Raw genomic sequence first — 22,575 nt, 5'->3', positions numbered from 1 at the left:
ATCTAATTTAACTCTCAATCAACTAAAAGAATGCAGTTACACCTGTGGTAGTTTTATTAAATTGTAAACAAAATATTTAACTTGATTTTGGAATTCTTGTCTCCCTTTTTAGAAAGAAAATGCCTCAAAATATTGTCTCTAATTCCTTTTCAGAAGTTGAAATGTAAAACATTATTATTTGAGAGGAATTTGTGGTATATAAGCTTCCCTGGTGGCTCAGCTGGTATCAGAATCCAGCTGAGAATCCCCCTGCAATGTGGGAGAATTGGGTTCGATCCCTGGGTTGGGAAGATCCCCTGGAGAAGGGAAAGGCTAACCACTCCAGCTTTCTGGCCTGGAGAATTCCATGGACTGTATAGCCAAATAGGTATAAACAATATTTTTAATCCTTAAAATGAGCTGTTTATATGGTGGCATTAAAGTAGTGAATACTCTTGTTTTCCTCAGCCCTTGCTGCCATCCCAGTACTGGTACTACATTTTGGAGATGAGTTTTTATTGGTCTCTCTTATTTAGCCTTGGCTCTGATATCAAGAGAAAGGTAAGTGTCTTATTTACAAAGCTGCTTTATCCATTTTTTTCAAAAATGTTCATCCCCCTTCCCCAAATCCTAATCTTTAAATTATATTTTTTGTGTTCTTAGTTTTAGTTGATAAGTTTTTGTTTTTTTTTTTACTTTTATAGCACATAGAATAGTGCAAATATGCTTGTTATTTTGTGACTTGATCAGTATTTGTAGTGAAATATTATAAAAACTTTAACTTTGAAGTTCCACTCTTGTTCCACGAGAAAAGGACTCTCCTTTACGATGTCTGTTCCTTTCTCTTGGTTTGGGAATGTAATGTTCTTCAGTGCAAAGACGAAAAGTGCTAGTAGCTTTAATTCTAGAACTGTATCTTTTAGTTGATTACAGACTACTTTATTCTTTCATGTATTCAGTGACTTTGAAAACATTTTTTTTGCTTTAATTTATCCAAGATTCTTGTTAGGAAATACTGCTTCAGGCACTATTAGCTTTGCTTTATTTGCAGGGAAACTGAGTCACAGGCATGCTAAATGCATCCTCTGAGGTCACAAAGTAAGGTATTTTTAGGAACTGTTTGGTTGCTACTGATTCCTGTTTGCTGGTACAGAAAATCATATTAGACTCTCAGTGCAGGCACAGATTTCCTCGTGTACACTAGCAGTACAGGGCAAATGACAGATACTCTTGGTGTGTACTTTATATTTTATGCTCTATATAAAACATCAATTTGTAGCAAAATTCGTATGATAAATAAAATTCGGTGGAATTCGTATTAAGGAGCTAAAACTAAACTGGCTTGACTAAATGATGTTTAAATGATGGTGTACATTATCTACCACTAAGGGGCACAGTCATCTGCTCAACTGAAGATCTAAAAAGAAACTTACAGAATAAACCATGAGAACATAGTGTGGAAACTCTGATTGAAATGATTTCCTTTTCGAGAAAACTTGATCATTATAGTTTAATTATTATTAACTTAGTTTAGGCTATGAATATATCAAATTTTAATTGAGGCATTTTCTCAAGGGATAGAATTGAAAATAATCATTATTTAGAAGGTATTAATAGACAGATTCAGATAGGATGACCCCATAATCATCCTTTTCCCACTTTTGAGCCTTTGATTTTTTTCAATAGTCACTTTCTCTTTATTATTTACAGGTTTATAGCACCTTTCAAAAAATTAAATGTAGGTATACATCATATATTTAAAAATACATACTTTCAGAGACAAAAAACTGTTAAGAATTGGGTAAAGCACAGGCTCTGAAGTCACACTGTCTAAGTGTAGATCCCGTTTTCACCACTCATTAACATTTCAAGCTAGTTGATTATATTCACTAAACTTAATCTCCTCATATATAGAGTTAAAAATAGTTTCTATCTCCTCCAGTTGTTGTGAGGATTAAACAAGTTAATCCATTTAAATCATTTTCTGGTATATAGAAAGTACTCAATAAATTAGGCTGGTATTGTTATTTTATTTTATTTTTTTTACTTTGGCTACAAGGAAACTGAAATTTTATGTTTTTTAAAAAACATTAAAAAAAATTTTTTTAATGCAAAGTCAAGTGGGCTTTAGGAAGCATTACCACCAACAAAGCTAGTGGAGGTGATGAAATTCCGGTCGAACTATTTCAAATCCTAAAAGATGATGTTGTGAAAGTGCTGCACTCAGTATGCCAGCAAATTTGGAAAACTCAGCAGTGGCTACAGGACTAGAAAAGGTCAGGTTTCATTCCAATCCCAAAGAAAGGCAATGCCAAAGAATGTTCCAACTATCACACGATTGCACTCATTTTACATGCTAGCAAAGTAATGCTCAAAATTCTCCAAGCCAGGCTTCAGCATATGTGAACCAGGAACTTCCAGATGTCCAAGCTGGTTTTAGAAAAGGCAGAGGAACCAGAGATCAAATTGCCAACATCCATGGATCATCAAAAAAGCAAGAGAGTTCCAGAAAAACATCTACTTCTGCTTTATTAACTATGCCAAAGCCTTTGACTATGTGGATCATAACAAACTATGGAAAATTCTTGAAGAGATAGGAATACCAGACTGCCTTACCTGCTTCCTGAGAAATCTGTATGTAGGTCAAGCAACAGTTAGAAACAGACATGGAACAACAGATTGGTTCATAATCAGAAAAGGAATACGTCAAGGCTGTATATTGTCACCCTGCTTATTTAACTTCTGTGCAGAGTACATCATGTGAAATGTCAGGCTTGATGAAGCACAAGCTGGAATCAAGATTGCCGGGAGAAATGTCAGTAACCTCAGACATGTAGATGATACAACTCTAAAGGCAAAAAGTGAAGAGGAACTAAAGAGCCTCTTGATGAAAGTGAAAAAGGAGACTGAAAAAGCTTGCATAAAACTCAACATTCAAAAAAATTAAGATCATGACATCTGGTCGCATCACTTCATTGCAAATAGATGGGGAAATGATGAAAACAGTGACAGACTTTATTTTCTTGGGCTCCAAAATCACTGCAGATGGTGAGTGCATCCATGAAATTAAAAGATACTTGCTCCTTGCAAGAAAAGCTATGATCAACCTATTAAAGCAGCATATTAAAGAGCAGAAACATTACTTTGCTGACAAAGGTCCTGTATAGTCAAAGCTATGCTTTTTCCAGTAGGCATGTATGGATGTGAGCTTTCTTTCTATAAAGAAAGCTGAGCGCCAAAGAATTGATGCTTTTGAACTGTGGTGTTGAAGACTCTTGAGAGTCTCTTGAACTGTATGGAGATCAAACTAGTCAATCCTAAAGGAAATCAGTCCTGAATATTCATTGGAAAGACTGATGCTGAAGCTGAAACTCCAATACTTTGACCACCTGATGCAAAGAACTGACTTATTGGAAAAGACCCTGATGCCAGGAAAGATTGAAGGCGAGAGCAGAAGGGAATGACAGAGGATGAGATGGTTGGATGGCATCACCAACTCGACAGAAATGAGTTTGTGCAAGCTCCGGGAGTTGGTGATGAATAGAGAAGCCTGGTGTGCTGCAGTTCATGGTGTCACAAAGAGTCAGACATGACTGAGCTACTGAACTGAAAAACATTTTAATGAAGATATGCACATACCGTACAACTCTTCTGTCTAAATACATAATACAATGGTTTTTATAGTATATTCACAGGATTCTGCAATCATCACTACAGTCAATTCTATTTCCATCAGCTCAGATAGAAATTCTGTACCCTTGAGCGGTTGCTCCCCATTTCTTCTAATCTGTACAGACCCAGGCAGGTGCTAACCTATTTTTTGTGTCTATGCATTTGCCTCTTTTGGATATTTTATATAAATGTAGTCATACAATATATTTTTTTTTGTATTAGGTTGATGCAAAAGAAATTGTGGTTTTGCATTGTTGAACTTTCCCATTTGATATTGGAATACATTCTTAAATAAATTGTGATAATATTATACATCATTTTAATGCACATTACTCACTCTATTTTTTTTGCTAATGACTTATTACTTGCTGTTTATTTTATATTTTAGACTAGGGATGTTAGGCAAAAAGCAAATTTGAGCATTTTTCTTATTCAAGTTCAAAATGAGTCGTAAAGCGGCAAAGACAGCTCGCAACATCAATGACACATGTGGCCCAGGAAACTGCTGACGAACCTTCAGTGCAGCAGTGGTTAAAGAAGTTTTGCAAAGGAGACGAGAGCCTTGCACATGAGCGCAGTGGCCGGCCATCAGAATGTGACAAAGACCAACTGAAAGCAGTCATTGAAGGTGATCCTCTTACAACTACTTGAGAAGTTGCCAGAAAACTCAGTGTCAACCACTCTGTGGTCTTCTGGCATTTGAGACAAATTGGAAAGGTGAAAAAGCTTGATAAGTGGGTGCCTCATGAACTGACTGAAAAATATTTTTTTTAATCATTGTTTTCAAGTGTCATCTTCTCTTATTCTACACAACAACAGTGAACCATTTATTGATCAGTTTGTGACAAGTTATAAAAAGTGGATTTTATATGACAACCAGAAGTGACCGGCTCAGTGGTTGGACTGAGAAGAAGCCCCAGATCACTTCCCAAAGCCAAACTTGCACCAAAAGAAGTTATGGTCACTGTTTGGTGGTCTGCTGCCTGTCCGATCTACAGCTTTCTGAATCTGAACAAAACTATTACATCTGAGAAGTATGCTCAGCAACCTAATGAGATGCATCGAAAACTGCAATGACTGCATCTGACATCGGTCAACAGAAAGGGGCCAATACTTCTCCATGACAAGGCCAAACTGAATGTCGCACAACCAATGCTTCTAAAGATTAACAAATTTGGTTATGAAGTTTTGCCTCATCCATGGTATTCTCCTGACCTCTCGCCAACTGACTACCACATCTTCAAGCATCTCAACAACTTTTTGTAGGCAAAATGCTTCTGCAACCAGCAGGAGGCAGGAAATGCTTTCCAAGAGTTTGACAAATTGAAGCACGGATTTTTATGCTACAAGAATAAACAAACTTATTTTTCACTGGCAAAAATGTGTTGATTGTAATGGTTCCTATTTTGATTAATAAAGATGTGTTTGAGCCTAGTTATAATGATTTAAAATTCACAAAAACCGGGGGGGGGGAGGAGCCAAGATGGCGGAGGAGTAGGACGGGGAGAACACTTTCTCCCCCACAAATTCATCAAAAGAGCATTTAAACATCGAGTAAATTCCACAAAACAACTTCTGAATGCCGGCAGAGGACAATCAGGCACCCAGAAAAGCAACCCAACTCTTCGAAAGGAGAGAGAAGAAATACAGCTCCACCCACCAGAACACCGACACAAGCTTCCCTAACCAGGAAACCTCGACAAGCCACCTGTACAAACCCACGCACAGCGAGGAAACGCCACAATAAAGAGAACTCCACAAACTGCCAGAATACATAAAGGACACCCCAAACTCAGCAATTTAAACAAGATGAAGAGACAGAGGAATACTCAGCAGATAAAGGAACAGGATAAATGCCCACCAAACCAAACAAAAGAGGAAGAGATAGGGAATCTACCTGATAAAGAATTCCGAATAATGATAGTGAAATTGATCCAAAATCTTGAAACTAAAATGGAATCACAGATAAATAGCCTGGAGACAAGGATTGAGAAGATGCAAGAAAGGTTTAACAAGGACCTAGAAGAAATAAAAAAGAGTCAATATATAATGAATAATGCAATAAATGAAATTAAAAACACTCTGGAGGCAACAAATAGTAGAATAACAGAGGCAAAAGATAGGATTAGTGAATTAGAAGATAGAATGATAGAAATAAATGAATCAGAGAGGATAAAAGAAAAACGAATTAAAAGAAATGAGGACAATCTCAGAGACCTCCAGGATAATATTAAACGCTACAACATTTGAATAATAGGGGTTCCAGAAGAAGACAAAAAGAAAGACCATGAGAAAATACTTGAGGAGATAATAGTGGAAAACTTCCCTAAAATGGGGAAGGAAATAATCACCCAAGTCCAAGAAACCCAGAGAGTCCCAAACAGGATAAATCCAAGGAGAAACACCCCAAGACACATATTAATCAAATTAACAAAGATCAAACACAAAGAACAAATATTAAAAGCAGCAAGGGAAAAACAACAAATAACACACAAGGGAATTCCCATAAGGATAACAGCTGATGTTTCAATAGAAACTCTTCAAGCCAGGAGGGAATGGCAAGACATACTTAAAATGATGAAAGAAAATAACCTACAGCCCAGATTATTGTACCCAGCAAGGATCTCATTCAAGTATGAAGGAGAAATCAAAAGCTTTTCAGACAAGCAAAAGCTGAGAGAATTCTGCACCACCAAACCAGCTCTCCAACAAATACTAAAGGATATTCTCTAGATAGGAAACACAAAAACAGTGTATAAACTCAAACCCAAAACAATAAAGTAAATGGCAACGGGATCATACTTATCAGTAATTACCTTAAACGTAAATGGGTTGAATGCCCCAACCAAAAGACAAAGACTGGCTGAATGGATACAAAAACAAGACCCCTACATATGTTGTCTACAAGAGACCCACCTCAAAACAGAGGACACATACAGACTGAAAGTGAAGGGCTGGAAAAAGATTTTCCATGCAAATAGGGACCAAAAGAAAGCAGGAGTAGCAATACTCATATCAGATAAAATAGACTTTAAAACAAAGGCTGTGAAAAGAGACAAAGAAGGTCACTACATAATGATCAAAGGATCAATCCAAGAAGAAGATATAACAATTATAAATATATATGCACCCAACACGGGAGCACCACAGTACGTAAGACAAATGCTAACAAGTATGAAAGGAGAAATTAACAATAACACAATAATAGTGGGAGACTTTAATACCCCACTTACACCTATGGATAGATCAACTAAACAGAAAATTAACAAGGAAACACAAACTTTAAACGATACAATAGACCAGTTAGACCTAATTGATGTCTATAGGACATTTCATCCCCAAACAATGAATTTCACCTTTTTCTCAAGTGCACATGGAACCTTCTCCAGGATAGATCACATCCTGGGCCATAAAGCTAGCCTTGGTAAATTCAAAAAAATAGAAATCATCCCAAGCATTTTTTCTGACCACAATGCAGTAAGATTAGATCTCAATTACAGGAGAAAAACTATGAAAAATTCCAACATATGGAGGCTGAACAACACGCTGCTGAATAACCAACAAATCACAGAAGAAATCAAAAAAGAAATCAAAATTTGCATAGAAACAAATGAAAATGAAAACACAACAACCCAAAACCTGTGGGACACGGTAAAAGCAGTCCTAAGGGGAAAGTTCATAGCAATACAGGGACACCTCAAGAAACAAGAAAAAAGTAAAATAAATAACCTAACTGTACACCTAAAGCAACTAGAAAAAGGAAGAAATGAAGAACCCCAGGGTTAGTAGAAGGAAAGAAATCTTAAAAATTAGAGCAGAAATAAATGCAAAAGAAACAAAAGAGACCATAGCAAAAATCAACAAAACCAAAAGCTGGTTCTTTGAAAGGATAAATAAAATAGGCAAACCATTAGCCAGACTCATCAAGAAACAAAGGGAGAAAAATCAAATCAACAAAATTAGAAACGAAAATGGAGAGATCACAACAGACAACACAGAAATACAAAGGATCATAAGAGACTACTATCAACAATTATATGCCAATAAAATGGACAATGTGGAAGAAATGGACAAATTCTTACAAAAGTACAACTTTCCAAAACTCGACCAGGAAGAAATAGAAAATCTTAACAGACCCATCACAAGCATGGAAATTGAAACTGTAATCAAAAATCTTCCAGCAAACAAAAGCCCAGGTCCAGACGGCTTCACAGCTGAATTCTACCAAAAATTTAGAGAAGAGCTGACACCTAGCCTGCTCAAACTCTTCCAAAAAATTGCAGAGGAAGGTAAACTTCCAAACTCATTCTATGAGGCCACCATCACCCTAATACCAAAACCTGACAAAGATCCCACAAAAAAAGAAAACTACAGGCCAATATCACTGATGAACATAGACGCAAAAATCCTTAACAAAATTCTAGCAATCAGAATCCAACAACACATTAAAAAGATCATACACCATGATCAAGTGGGCTTTATCCCAGGGATGCAAGGATTCTTCAATATCCGCAAATCAATCAATGTAATACATCACATTAACAAATTGAAAAATAAAAACCATATGATTATCTCAATAGATGCAGAGAAAGCCTTTGACAAAATTCAACATCCATTTATGATAAAAACTCTCCAGAAAGCAGGAATAGAAGGAACATACCTCAACATAATAAAAGCTATATATGACAAACCCACAGCAAACATTATCCTCAATGGTGAAAAATTGAAAGCATTTCCTCTAAAGTCAGGAACAAGACAAGGGTGCCCACTTTCACCATTACTATTCAACATAGTTTTGGAAGTTTTGGCCACAGCAATCAGAGCAGAAAAAGAAATAAAAGGAATCCAAATTGGAAAAGAAGAAGTAAAACTCTCACTATTTGCAGATGACATGATCCTCTACATAGAAAACCCTAAAGATTCCACCAGAAAATTACCAGAAATAATCAATGACTATAGTAAAGTTGCAGGATATAAAATCAACACACAGAAATCCCTTGCATTCCTATACACTAATAATGAGAAAACAGAGAGAGAAATTAAGGAAACAATTCCATTCACCATTGCAATGGAAAGAATAAAATACTTAGGAATATATCTACCTAAAGAAACTAAAGACCTCTATATAGAAAACTATAAAACACTGGTGAAAGAAATCAAAGAGGACACTAATAGATGGAGAAATATACCATGTTCATGGATTGGAAGAATCAATATAGTGAAAATGAGTATACTACCCAAAGCAATTTATAGATTCAATGCAATCCCTATCAAGCTACCAACAGTATTCTTCACAGAGCTAGAACAAATAATTTCACAATTTGTATGGAAAAACAAAAAACCTCAAATAGCCAAAGCGATCTTGAGAAAGAAGAATGGAACTGGAGGAATCAACCTACCTGACTTCAGGCTCTACTACAAAGCCACAGTTATCAAGACAGTATGGTACTGGCACAAAGACAGAAATATAGATCAATGGAATAAAATAGAAAGCCCAGAGATAAATCCACGCACCTATGGACACCTTCTGTTTGACAAAGGAGGCAAGAATATACAATGGATTAAAGACAATCTCTTTAACAAGTGGTGCTGGGAAATCTGGTCAACCACTTGTAAAAGAATGAAACTAGACCACTTTCTAACACCATACACAAAAATAAACTCAAAATGGATTAAAGATCTAAACGTAAGACCAGAAACTATAAAACTCCTAGAGGAGAACATAGGCAAAACACTCTCTGACATACATCACAGCAGGATCCTCTATGACCCACCTCCCAGAATATTGGAAATAAAATCAAAAATAAACAAATGGGACCTAATTAACCTTAAAAGCTTCTGCACATCAAAGGAAACTATTAGCAAGGTGAAAAGACAGCCTTCAGAATGGGAGAAAATAATAGCAAATGAAGCAACTGACAAACAACTAATCTCAAAAATATACAAGCAACTCCTACAGCTCAACTCCAGAAAAATAAATGACCCAATCAAAAAATGGGCCAAAGAACTAAATAGACATTTCTCCAAAGAAGACATACAGATGACTAACAAACACATGAAAAGATGCTCAATATCACTCATTATCAGAGAAATGCAAATCAAAACCACTATGAGGTACCATTTCACACCAGTCAGAATGGCTGCGACCCAAAAGTCTACAAATAATAAATGCTGGAGAGGGTGTCGAGAAAAGGGAACCCTCTTACACTGTTGGTGGGAATGCAAAGTAGTATAGCCACTATGGAGAACAGTGTGGAGATTCCTTAAAAAACTGGAAATAGAACTGCCTTATGATCCAGCAATCCCACTGCTGGACATACACACTGAGGAAACCAGAAGGGAAAGAGACACGTGTACCCCAATGTTCATCACAGCACTGTTTATGATAGCCAGGACATGGAAGCAACCTAGATGTCCATCAGCAGATGAATGGATAAGAAAGCAGTGGTACATATACACAATGGAGTATTACTCAGCCATTAAAAAGAATACGTTTGAATCAGTTCTAATGAGGTGGATGAAACTGGAGCCTATTATACAGAGTGAAGTAAGCCAGAAGGAAAAACATAAATACAGTATACTAACGCATATATATGGAATTTAGAAAGATGGTAACAATAACCTGGTGTACGAGACAGCAAAAGAGACACTGATGTATAGAACAGTCTTATGGACTCTGTGGGAGAGGGAGAGGGTGGGAAGATTTGGGAGAGTGACATTGAAACATGTAGAATATCATGTAAGAAACGAGTTGCCAGTCCAGGTTCGATGCGCGATACTGGATGCTTGGGGCTGGTGCACTGGGACAACCCAGAGGGATGATGTGGGGAGGGAGGAGGGAGGAGGGTTCAGGATGGGGAACACATGTATGCCTGTGGCGGATTCATTTTGATATTTGGCAAAACTAATTCAATTATGTAAAGTTTAAAAATAAAATAAAATTAAAAAAATAAATAAAATTCACAAAAACCTCAATTACATTTGCACCAACCTAATATCTGGCTTCTTTCCCTTAGCATGATGTTTTCAAAGTTCATTCATGTTCTGGCATACATCAGTACTTTATTCCTTTTTATTAATGAATAATATTCCATTATGTGGAAATACTACATTTTGTTTATCTATTTATCAATTAATATCTGGGTTGTTTCTGCCTTTTTGGCTATTATGAATGATGCTACTGTGAACATTTATATGAAAATTTTTACATGAACATACATGTTTATTCTTCTCAGATATATACCAAGGGGTGGAACTGCTGTACTATATAGCAGTCCTATGTATAACCTTTAGGGGAATTGTCAGACTATTTAACAAAGCAGCCATGCCATTTTACATTCCTACCAGTAACGTATAATGGTTCCAACTTCACAACATTCTAGCCAGTGCTTATTTTTGTTTGTTGCTTTGTTTAGTATTAGCAAAATACTTCAATATTTCACTAATGTAGTTATTCCACTTTTACTTGTTACTTATTTCATATGCAGTAACTCTATTTTAATGGTTGTGTAATTTTATTACATCTGTCTTGGAATTAGGCAGGAAATTAACAATAAAGGTAAATGTACATAGGAATATGCTTATGTATATATATGTCTTTCATATGTGTGTAAAGTGTACATATATCTGGTGTAGAGCAGTGGGAAGAACAGCAGATATTAGGACTTAGATGGCAACTATTCAGTGTTATCTCAAAGTTAAATGACTTCATCAATGAGGATAACACTTGTTCTATCTCTCTCATAAGAATTGTGTTTAAGAATGAAAGTGAAAGCATTTTACAAATTTCAAAATATGCAGATGTAAGTTGTTAGTTTTTAAATTATTATTATTATCTATTCAACTGATTGGAAAATAGCTGCATTTACTTAATGGTCTCCATTTGCCCTCATTATGTAGGATTTTCTAGCTAATGTCATCCACCACCTGGCTGCTGTCAGTTTGATGAGCTTCTCTTGGTGTGCTAATTATATTCGCAGTGGGACCCTCGTGATGATTGTACATGATGTGGCCGATATTTGGCTAGAGGTAAATGTTTGCCATTAAAAACTAATAACAGTACTATGTCCTGGGTTAACCGTGACTCTTTATAGGAAGAACTCTCTGTGAGTGATTTAGCAGAGCTCTCAGTTCTGAAAACACCTAAAGTCTGTGGATATCTCTAGGTCCTCAGGTCTTTCAGGCTCAAAGAAAGGAAAGCTTTCAGTTTTTAATTTCTAATCTTTTTTCTCCATGGTAATCCAGAGAGAGGGGTTATTTTGTGGGATTCTATTTCTGCAACGTGCACGCAGATATTAGCTTAGGAAGTAAGCTGAGGTATCTGAAGAAAAAATGAATTCTCATCTTTTAAAAGGAAAACTTGGACTATGGCATTGTGGATTTTTAAAGCTGATTGGCCCCATATATTCACTTAAGCCAAAGTTAAATAGGCACTGAATGCTTGCACTGCCCTGCATGTTCCTCCTCCAGCTTTAAGGAATGAGAATTAATGTTTATTTAAATGATATTTATTTTCTAAGGAAGCAATGTTTCAGAGCAGGAGACTTTAAAACAAGAGTCCCTAATCTCTAGTTATACAAAATATAAGAAACAAAGCAAAATTAGGATTGTTTCCTCTACGTGTTTCTGTTGTGTATCGGTTCTGTTTACCCTGAGACAGTGGGTCCTGCTATACTTAGAGCCACATTATTCACTATTTACATATACTCATTCATAATGAAAGTGAAAGTTGCTCAGTCAGGTCCGACTCTTTGTGATCCCATGGATTGTACAGTCCATGGAATTCTCTAGGCCAGAATACTGGCGTGGGTAGCCTTTCCCTCCTCCAGGGGATCTTCCCAACCCAGGGATTGAACCCAGGTCTCCCACATTGCAGGTGATTCTTTACCATCTGAGCCACAGGGGAAGCCTGAGCTGGGGGAAATGATACTAACATATTTGCATTCAGGATAACCTCTTGAAGGGCTAATAATTGAATGTAAGTTAATATGGAAGAAATTAATAAGATCTTGTTCTTTTAGATCAGAATTCAGCCAGTTCAGTTCAGTTCAGTTGCTCAGTCGTATCTGACTCTTTGCAACCCCACGGACTGCAGCACGCCAGGCTTCCCTGTCTATCATTAACTCCCTGAGTCCACTCAAACTCATGTCCATTGAATCATTGATGCCATACAACCATCTCATCATCTGTTGTCCCCCTCTCCTCGTGCCTTCAATCTTTCCCAGCATCAGAGTCTTTTCAAATGAGTCAGCCCTTCGCATCAGGTGGCCAAAGTATTGGAGTTTCAGCTTCAACATCAGTTTTCCAGTGAATATTCAGGACTCATTTCCTTTAGGATGGACTGGTTGGATCTCCTTGCACTCCAAGGGACTCTCAAGAGTCTTCTCCAACATCACAGTTCAAAAGTATCAATTATTTGGCACTCAGCTTTCTTTATAGTCGAACTCTCACATCCATACATGACTACTGGACAAACTATAGCCTTGCTGGATTCAGCAAACTTTTTGGCAAAAAGATCAGATCAGATCAGATCCGTCGCTCAGTGGTGTTCGACTCTTTGCGACCCCATGAATCGCAGCACGCCAGGCCACCCTGTCCATCACCAACTCCCGGAGTTCACTGAGACTCACGTCCATCGAGTCAGTGATGCCATCCAGCCATATCATCCTCTGTCGTCCCCTTCTCCTCTTGCCCCAAAAAGCCAGGTAGTAAATCTAGCTTTGTGGACCTCATACAATCTCTTGTCACATATTCTTCTTTTTCTGTTGTTTTTCCTTTTCTTTTATACTCCTTTAAAAATGTGAAAACCATTCTTACCATTCTTAGCTCAAGGGGCTGAGAAGCTTTAGTCCCTAGGCTGAATTGTGATTTGCCAAATCCTGTTGTAGGTGTACCCAGAAGTCATTTGAAGACATTTCAAAGAAATTGGCTACTGTTAAAATTGGCTAAGTACAGAATTGTGTTTCTTGTATGTAGCCATAATTAGACATGTAAATCCAGTTCTAAGGGTAAAGATTATTATATGTGCTTCAGAGCAGCAAATGACTTAGCAGAAGGAGGATTATGCCAGTTCTTCCATGTGTTGCTCTCTGAATGTAGTCATCTCTGTTATAATCACCTCCTCCTCCAATCATATCTCAGTAACCCTTCCTGAAAATTAAGACCACATTGGCTATGACTTTAAAACTTTGTGCTACTCTGTGTTAACTAAAAGGGAGATTAGGTATTAGGACTGGGAATAAGCACCGTGTTGTCCCTGCCTACCCTGACATTGATATGACATAGGTTCCTTAGGTGACCTGTTTAGACCTTCCTAAAGATGGAGACTATTAATCTTTCCTGTTCCTCAAAAGAATTATTGGGTCATTTCTTAGTTCTTTCTTTGCAAGGAAGAACAGCTTCAGCATCTACAGTTTTTACTCATAAGCAGTCTTGTGCCTTCTTCATGTATCTTCAAGATCCTCTTTTTCTACATGTTAAGTTTGGATCCAGGACCCAACACTTTAACAATATCTTGACTGCAAAGGAGAGAGGTTACTGTCTGATATCCATCTTTGCACAGTCCAGCATAGGTGGCATGTGTATGGGCCCAAAGAAGTGCTACTTTGCCAACTCAAGTGGCTCTCTTCACATCTATGCATATCTCCAGCTTCCTGCTGGGCCTGGCTGCCGACCCTTCAAACAGCTCCCTCTATTCCAAGCCCTGTAACCTTCTGGCTTTCTCCCCATATCCAAGTTGGGCCTCACTGGCATGCCAGCCTTCCATTTCAGCAGTGAAGGCTACTTCCTTTTGGGCCTCTGCTAACCCTATAGTCTGATCACATTCCTACCCCTTGGTAAGTAGGGAAAAGTATGGAAAATGCAATGTAAACCATTCCTGAAGTGTATTAAGCTACTTCTCTTGTTCTAGATGGACCTTGACTTTCCTGGGAGATTTCAGTTCTAAAACTGGCAGGCCTAAGCCACACTTCTGCCCAGCTTCCACACCCACCTTCAGACACTTTCCCATTCAGCCTTGAGCTACACTGGATAAAGCAAGAGAATCCTCATTACATTAATACCACATTAAACAGCACTTTGTATAATTCTTTTTACTCAACACAAATCATATGAACATTACAGACTAGCATGAAGTAAGCAGGAAAAATCAAGTGCTTGAAACTCTGCTTCAACCAGGATAGGGCCCTAAGGGCTGCCTCCTAACTCCACTCTTTATCATCTGCCTGAAAGTAGCTGCCTTGATTGCAGCGTGCCCAGCCCAGCCCAGGGCTTCACTTATATCCCAGCCTTTCTTCAGTCCAGCTCTCCTCCCAGTTAAATGTAGGAATTCAATAAATGTCAAGCTAACATACATGGTAAAAGTAGTTATGCTAATTTGTAGTGCTTATGTAATACAAGAGTAATATTACAGTCATTCTAGCTAATTTTTTAAACGTTGTATTATGCAAGGTTCCAAACATATGACAAGGTAAAGAATATAATGGGTCCAATGGACCCACCATCCAGCTTTAATAGTTATTAATGTGGCCAATCTTATTTCATCTACTTTTATCCATAACCCAACTCGCACCAAGATTTTGAAGCAAATCCCAGGTGTAATTTAATTTATAGATATTTAATTTTACACAACTATCACCCTATCTGAATGCAATTTCTTTCTATTTCCTCAGTCTGCTAAGATGTTTTCTTATGCCGGATGGAAGCAAACCTGTAACACCCTGTTTTTCATCTTCTCCACCGTGTTTTTGATCAGTCGCCTCATTATTTTTCCCTTCTGGTGAGTAAACAAGCTGCTGTGTATGCCTTTGGTCGCTATGCTGAGGTCACCTTGCATGTTGTTCAGGTTGGAGCATTGCCCTTTCTTTCTCACACTGATTTCCAGCTATTTGTGCCAAGTTTAGCTGGACAGAAGAATGTGAACAGTCATTTTTATAGATAATTAAAACCACACCTTCTAATGTGAAAGGCTTGCTACAAAGGAAGATAAAAGATGTGTGACCAGTGGAAAGCAGCATCTCTTACTCTATGTCTGCTCTCATTAACATGGATCTTTTTTGCAATTAACAACTTTTCCAGTTATTCAGTGAAATGTCATTGGTCAGTTATCAGCTCTTTAAAAGAGAGGCAAATTCTGTGTTAAAATTGCAATAGTTATAACCACCATTAATTGAATGCCAGGCATTGGATTAGGCCCTTAATACATCTTGGCACTAGCTATACAGCAAACCATAAAGATAAGTGTCATCACTTCCACTTCACGTATGAGGAAACTGATGCTGATTTCATTCTTCCAGATCTCTGGTCCTAACAGTGGTATGGACCACTGGCTCTTGCTCAGTCTGTTGATTTTGTTTAGCCAAGAGCTGGCAGTGTAGAACTTATGTTGTGTCTCTCCTGACAGCCTTTCCTTCAGCAAGTGCAATTTCCCATGTGTCGATTGACAGAAACCAGAGGAAAAATGTGAGGAAGACTTTGAGGGTTTGGAAAGAACAGCTTAAAACTAACTGTAGTTTGGGGCTAGCCTAGGAGTTTCAGATACTCTCAACAGAAAAACTAATGTTGTTGGAAGTCCTAGGTTCCAGGGGAAAGAGATGGAGACCCAGGTTGCAGGGCTGATTCCTTGTGAGAGGAGAGCACACAGGAAGACTGGTTAGAGAGTTCAAAGGGTGCTGGCCACTCTCTGGAAGCCAGCTGCATTCTTTAACATAAGACTGGGTGTCTTGATTAGATACTTTTTTCTAGAGAGAAACAGCAGAGTGCAGTGATGCATTTCATGGGTGCAAGGCAGTCCTTGCTGCAAACTTACTACCTGTGCGATCTTGTACAGATTAGATCAATTTTCTCTGCTTCAGTTTCTCATCTGTAAAATGTAAGGATTGTCATGAGGCTTAAGTGAGATAATAAATATTAAATAGCTTAGAACAGTGTCTGGAACATAGTAAAGACTCAGTAAATGCCAGCTGTTATTACTGAAATTATTCATGAGTCTCTGAGAATTTGGAGTTTAATTCAGAATCAAATCTGAGATGCATGTTTAAGATGCTCTTCTTGGTTGATGAATCATATTACCATCACTTTCACTTTGGCTGATCAAGTGTGTTTGTGAAATTAGAATATTGTACAGTATTGATAGGATAAGAATTGACTTGCAGATAGCAGTTAAGTTGTGGCTTTTTAGTGTGACTTTCATGGTGCTCTGAATCTAGCATATGCCCACTGCTTATTTTGTTTCAAAGGTACCATGTGTTCCAGTTATCTATAGCTGTAAAACAAACCTTTTAAAAAGCTTAGTGGCTTAACACAATAGTGAGCAATTTTTTTCTATAAAGGGCCATAGAATAACTATTTTAGACTTTAAGAGCCATATATGGTCTCTGTTGCATGTTTTTCTTTGTTTTGTTCTGTTTCTTTTACAATCCTTTAAAAATGTACCAAACCCAGCTTAGATCACTGGCTGTAGAAAAATGCTCTACAGGCCAGACTTTATCAACAAGCCGTAGTTGGCAGGCTTCTCTCTTAAAATAACACATTATTATTATTATCATTATTATCACCTCTTATGGATCTCGGAATTGACTGACCTCATTTCATGGTTTTCACTCATGTGGTCACAGTCAGATGGTAGCTGGGCAGCCGGAGTTGGAGTTTTCTTGAAGGCTTCCTCAGGCACAAGGCTCAGGTGACACCCATGACATCAGCTGGTTTATGCTGGTCGTTGGTTGGGACTGCTGCGGGCCTGTCAGCTGGATTGCATGCCCATGCCCCTTCACTGGACTGATCTCTTCCTAGGACAGCAGATGGATTTTAAGGGTGAGCAGTTCAAGAGAGAGCTTTGGCAGATGCTGTGTTTCCTTTTGTAACTCAGCTTCAGATGTCATAGCATGTCACGTCCAACCTCATTTTCTTCATTGGATCCAGGTCACTAAGGCCAGTTCATATTTAAAGGAAGGAAAATTAGCTTCCACTTCTTGTTAGGAGTAGTTTCAAATAATTTATAGACATATTTTAAAAACACATACCATGGAAGTTCTCAGTCTAGAGAACTCTCTGAAAAGCTTTTAAGTATTGCTGCTGTGGTTGATTTGTGATTCAGCAACAAAGGATCTCACCTAGAACTTTACTTTAACATCTCAAAATCAACAGGCAAGCTTACCGTAACCTCACAGTTGAACATCAGGTTAGGGTTGAGTGATTGGGAGGTGGTGTGTTACTTTCCCATACACCCTCAACTTTAAAATCCTAGACATAAGAACTCATTCTCTTGCCAGCATTTCTGGATTTCAAGGAGAATTAGTTACATGCATTTGGCATTTTCTTGATCCTGATATTTTGCTGAATTCACCAGCTCACTGCAGAGGGCAGCCAATACCACTGTTTGCTGTCTTCAGAGAGTTTGGGCTGCAAATAAACCAGTATTAGTAGACTTGACTATAAAAATTTTTTGTGGGTAAAATTTTTTCTGTACTGATGTTGACTGATCCTCATTTGGAGGGTTAAAGAAAACCTCAACAAGCTATTGGAAGTTTGGGAGCTGGGTTTTTCATGGTTTTCAAAAGCATCAGTTGTAGTGTATTACTCTGGCTTAAATAGCTGTCCCATCAGCTTGAACCTGTTACACAACCATCTTGTGGTGCCAAAGAGGAAAAGTCAGTTCCTTGTTGTGAGTCTGGCTCCAGACATCTGTCTAAAATTTGTAACTCCGCAGACTCACTTCTTAAGGACATTTTATTAGTCCAGATTTGTTGGGAATTTACCGTGAACCAAACAAGGTGCAGACAGGAGGCCCATTTCAAGATTCAGACGTTTTAGAGGTGCTGTGGGAGGCAGTTCGCCATCTAGTTGCTCTGTTCTTCTCAGTTGTTTTTGCTACGCATTTTGTAGTGAGATGTAAGGACTGAGTGTGGAGAAAGCTCTTGGGTGTTGCCATCTGAAAGGGATCTGAAACCCTGAGAAAAAGAACAGGAGTTTGACGTCACGTGTGTCTTTCCCTTTCTTCTCCTTCCCTTTATTCCCTCAGCCTCAAGCAGGTTTGCTTTCCCCTTGTGAATTTCCTTATGTGTTTGTACAACTGTGTTGCCAGTTCTCCTTTCCTCCAGTTCTTTTCAGGGAACTTATAGCCATTTTTCAGTCAATGTCAGCAAGAGTTAACTGGTTTGATTTTCTAAGCATTGCTACTGTCAACATTAGGTAGACACTCCAGTTGGCACGGGCCAAACTGCTTTAATCTAATTGCTTGGTTACCCTATTTATTTGCGTTTTTCTTCAAAAGTGTTTAAATTTCAGGCTTATGTTTTTCACATTGTATTCCAAACTATTGTATTAAAATAATGGCTGCTATATTTGCGAATTATTGGATGTATTTCTCTACTTTATACAAATACCACCTGAGAATCATTCCCCAACCCAGGGATCCAACCCAGATCTCCCTCATTGCAAGCGGATTCTTTACCAACTGAGCCACCAGGGAAGCCCATTCAGTGAAAAAGATCCTCCAAAGGTCAGATAAACGATTCCCCTGACTCCTGACAGTTTTTCTCCTTAAATAAATAGAACAGATACTGATTTAGTCCCAGATGGTTGACCTGAAGGGAAGGAGCGTGTTGTAGCTGATGTTTCCAGGTAGCAATGCTGGTCATCACTCCATTTCTTGAGCTCATCACTAGATGTTGTGAGGAGCTCACAGGTGAATGAGATGCAGCTCCTCGCCTGCAGGAGTTCATGATGGCAGTAGAATAGATCTTTGTATCCACCACCTTATTCATATATTTGAAGAGTATTAATACTGACCTGTGTTTTTTGGATATTCCAAAAAGAAAATAGTAAGACATTTCTTTCAAATCAAAACTACAATAAGATATTGCCTCACACTGTTCAGAATGGCTGACCATCATTAAAAAGTCTACAAATAATAAATGCTGGAGAGGATGAGGAGAAAAAGGAACCTTCCTATATTCCTCCACTGTCAGTGGGAATGTAAATTGGTGCAGCCACTAAGGAGAACAATATGGAAGCTTCTTAAAAACCTAAAAATAGAGCTACCATGTAATCCTATAATCCCACTCCTGGGCATATAGGAAAAGACAAAAATTCTAATTCAAAAAAATACATGTACCTCAGTGTTCATAGCAGCACTATTTGTAACAGCCACAACATGAAAGCAACATAATTTGTCCACTGACAAATTGATAAAGAAGATGTGGTACATATTTACAATGAATATTACTTAGAAGTAAAAGAGAATGAAATAATAGTATTTGTAGCAACATGGATGGACTTAAAGAGATTATCATACCAAGTGAAATGTCAGACAGAGAAAGAGAAATGTCATGTTATATCACTTATATGTAGAGTCTAAAAAAATGATACAAAGGAACTTACAAAACAGAAACAGAGTCACAAATGTAGAACACAAAGTTATGGTTACCTAAGGAGAAAGTGAGGGAGGGATAAATTAGGGATTTGAGATTAACAGATACACACTACTATATTTAAAATAGGTAAAAAACTAAGACCTACAGGGGAATTGTATTCAATATCTTATAATAAATAACCTATAATGGAAAAAATCTGAAAAAGATTAGATACATATATATATATGTGTATATATATATAGCTGAATGACTTTGCTATACACTTGAAACTAACTCAGCATTGTGAATTAACTATACTTCAGTTTTAAAAATGGTTAAACAATAAAACATTTCTAACTGTGAAAACAACTTCCTTACCTCCAAGGATACATATGCTAGTGGTAACTTTATTTCCCCACCACTGGTTCACAGGACTTTGGGCTTCATCTTTTGATGATCCAGGTCTCACTGGTATCAAAAAAGTGGTACCCTGAGAAGCCTCATATGTAAAAGAATTTTGTGGGTGATGAGACAATATAAACCCTTGAAATGGCTGTTAGAGGACAGTTTTAAGGAGACACAATGGAGCCAAAAGCCTCTAGTCCATCAGAGGGAAACTAGAGTGAGGACATGATAGTCTTTTTCTTGCCTTTTAACGCCTGAGGCCTCAGTTCTGAGCAGGCAGGCAGGGGCAGGCAGGGGTCTTCCGGGGTCCCGTCAGCTTCCACACCCGCCTGGAATAGCAGTGTCCTTCCCTCAGTCACCAGAGGAGACGCTAGACCAGAGGGCTCTGTTGTAGCTGGGGCTGCTCCCTGGGACCGCCCTGCAGATGCCTATCTCAGAACTAGACTTTCCAGTCACACGGCTTCTGGAGGAGACAGCACAAGTCACCACACATGTTTGCTCAGAGTCTCGCTCGGTGGGGAGCTCCTCCCACACCCCACAGGCTTGGTACTTCTGCTGCTGCTTGTAAACTTATGAAAGACAACTACCACAGTCCATAGAACTTTAGAATGAGGGGCTTTATTCATTATTTAGTGCAACCCCTTTGTTTGTTTATTTGTATGGAAATCATTTCAAGCTTGCAGAATAATTTCAACTATATTACAGAAAACTCTTACCTGTTCCCTTTACCCAGATTTACCAGTTAACATTTCCCTGATTTGCTGTATTTCTTTCTTTTTCTCTCTCAATACACACACACATACACGCTCACATGTGTGTGTATATGTGTATATATATATATATATGCACATATACACACACATTTTTTTCTGAACCAAAGTTGAAACTATCATGCCCTTTTAATCCTAAATAGTTCAGTGTGTATTTCCTAAGGACAAGGACAGTCTTCTACAGAATCTTCCATCAGTTTCAAGAAAGGTAGCAATCTACCATCGGTGTTTTGGTTTTGTCAGTTGATCTCATAGTGCCTTTCATTGCTTTTTTCCCCTCACTACCGGATTTGGCCAGGATCACATTCTGCGTTCAGATGTCATCCGCCTGAAATAGTTCTTCTTCTACTGGGTACTCCTTGCCTTTCGTGTCACAGACATTGTTGAAGTGTTGCGACTTAGTTTATTTTTCACGTGAGAAGTTAAGATAGATCTAGGATAGCACTGCTAGTTATGAAAGTATCAAGACCAGAAACAGGACATTTGAAACACAAAACAGGTATGTTTCCAACTAAATTACTTAATTTGATAAGAGCAGACATGGCTGCCTTGCCTAAGTTTTAGAAAGTTTTCTTCAACTATTTGGTCACTTAGAAATATAAGCCATCTCTAAAATGTAAGATAGGCAATTAAACACCTAGAGAACCAATATTTGTTATCCTGAAAAGGCTTAATGCTTACACCCACAATTAGCAAGAAAAAAAGACCTTTAATTTTTATTAGAAAAAAACAGCTTTTGGTGACTGCCTTATCCAGCCCAGCAAAACCAACAGTTTATACCAACAATGTGATTTTTTCAAACCATGTAAACTTTAGCAATTGAAAGAGTAAAGATGGGGAACAAAACCCCAAACAGAGAAAAGGCCAAGCTTTGCCATCCATAGGCACCATGGTAGTGTGTCCATTTGGACAGGTTAAAGGCCAGTGTACAGAGCAGAACTCAGGAGTATTCTCTGAGAAAAGGGAGATTCCATAGGCCCCACAAGGTAAATGTGCAAGTGTTTGTGTGTTCACACGGGTCTACACACTTGATACATGTATGTTCAGGACACATACTTGATACACGTGTATTTGAGCCACACAAAATTTAGACGGGCAGATAAGTTTTGTTTTTTTCCTTCCTATTCTTTTGGTAAAGGATGAGAAGAATTAAGGCTGACAGATTGGACTGTCCTTTAGGTATCATTCTGGATCTCACCCCAAAAGATCTCCCATGATTTCCACTTTTTGTTTCAGTTCAGCTTGTTACATGCCGACTATGTAAACTATAACTTCACTAGAATGACCTGTGGAGCCTTAAGAAAATGTTCATGGCCAGGTTCTAATTCAGACCAATACTAGAATCTACAGACTGGACCCAAACACTGTGTTGCCCTCCATGTGGTATTAACTAGCCCTTT

The 22,575-nt window shown here is 38.1% G+C and overlaps 1 protein-coding gene across 4 annotated transcripts in view; it reads left to right on the top strand.

Moving 5' to 3' along the window:
- Nucleotides 1–22,575, top strand: part of CERS3 (ceramide synthase 3) — a 168,631-nt gene that overhangs the window by 65,916 nt on the left and 80,140 nt on the right. For all 4 annotated transcript variants that reach the window (XM_086364873.1, XM_086364870.1, XM_086364871.1 and 1 more), the window contains 3 exons: nucleotides 448–540; nucleotides 11,551–11,679; nucleotides 15,321–15,427. In XM_086364873.1, coding sequence (XP_086220999.1) covers nucleotides 448–540; nucleotides 11,551–11,679; nucleotides 15,321–15,427 — 329 coding nt within the window. The remainder of the gene's footprint in view (nucleotides 1–447; nucleotides 541–11,550; nucleotides 11,680–15,320; nucleotides 15,428–22,575) is intronic.

The sequence above is a fragment of the Bos grunniens genome, chromosome 21 (assembly GCF_055505025.1).
Source record: "Bos grunniens cultivar Pamir isolate PY7600 chromosome 21, Bosgru_T2T1.0, whole genome shotgun sequence".
NCBI classification, from domain to species: Eukaryota; Metazoa; Chordata; class Mammalia; order Artiodactyla; family Bovidae; genus Bos; species Bos grunniens.
This window is presented reverse-complemented; position numbering and strand designations above follow the sequence as displayed.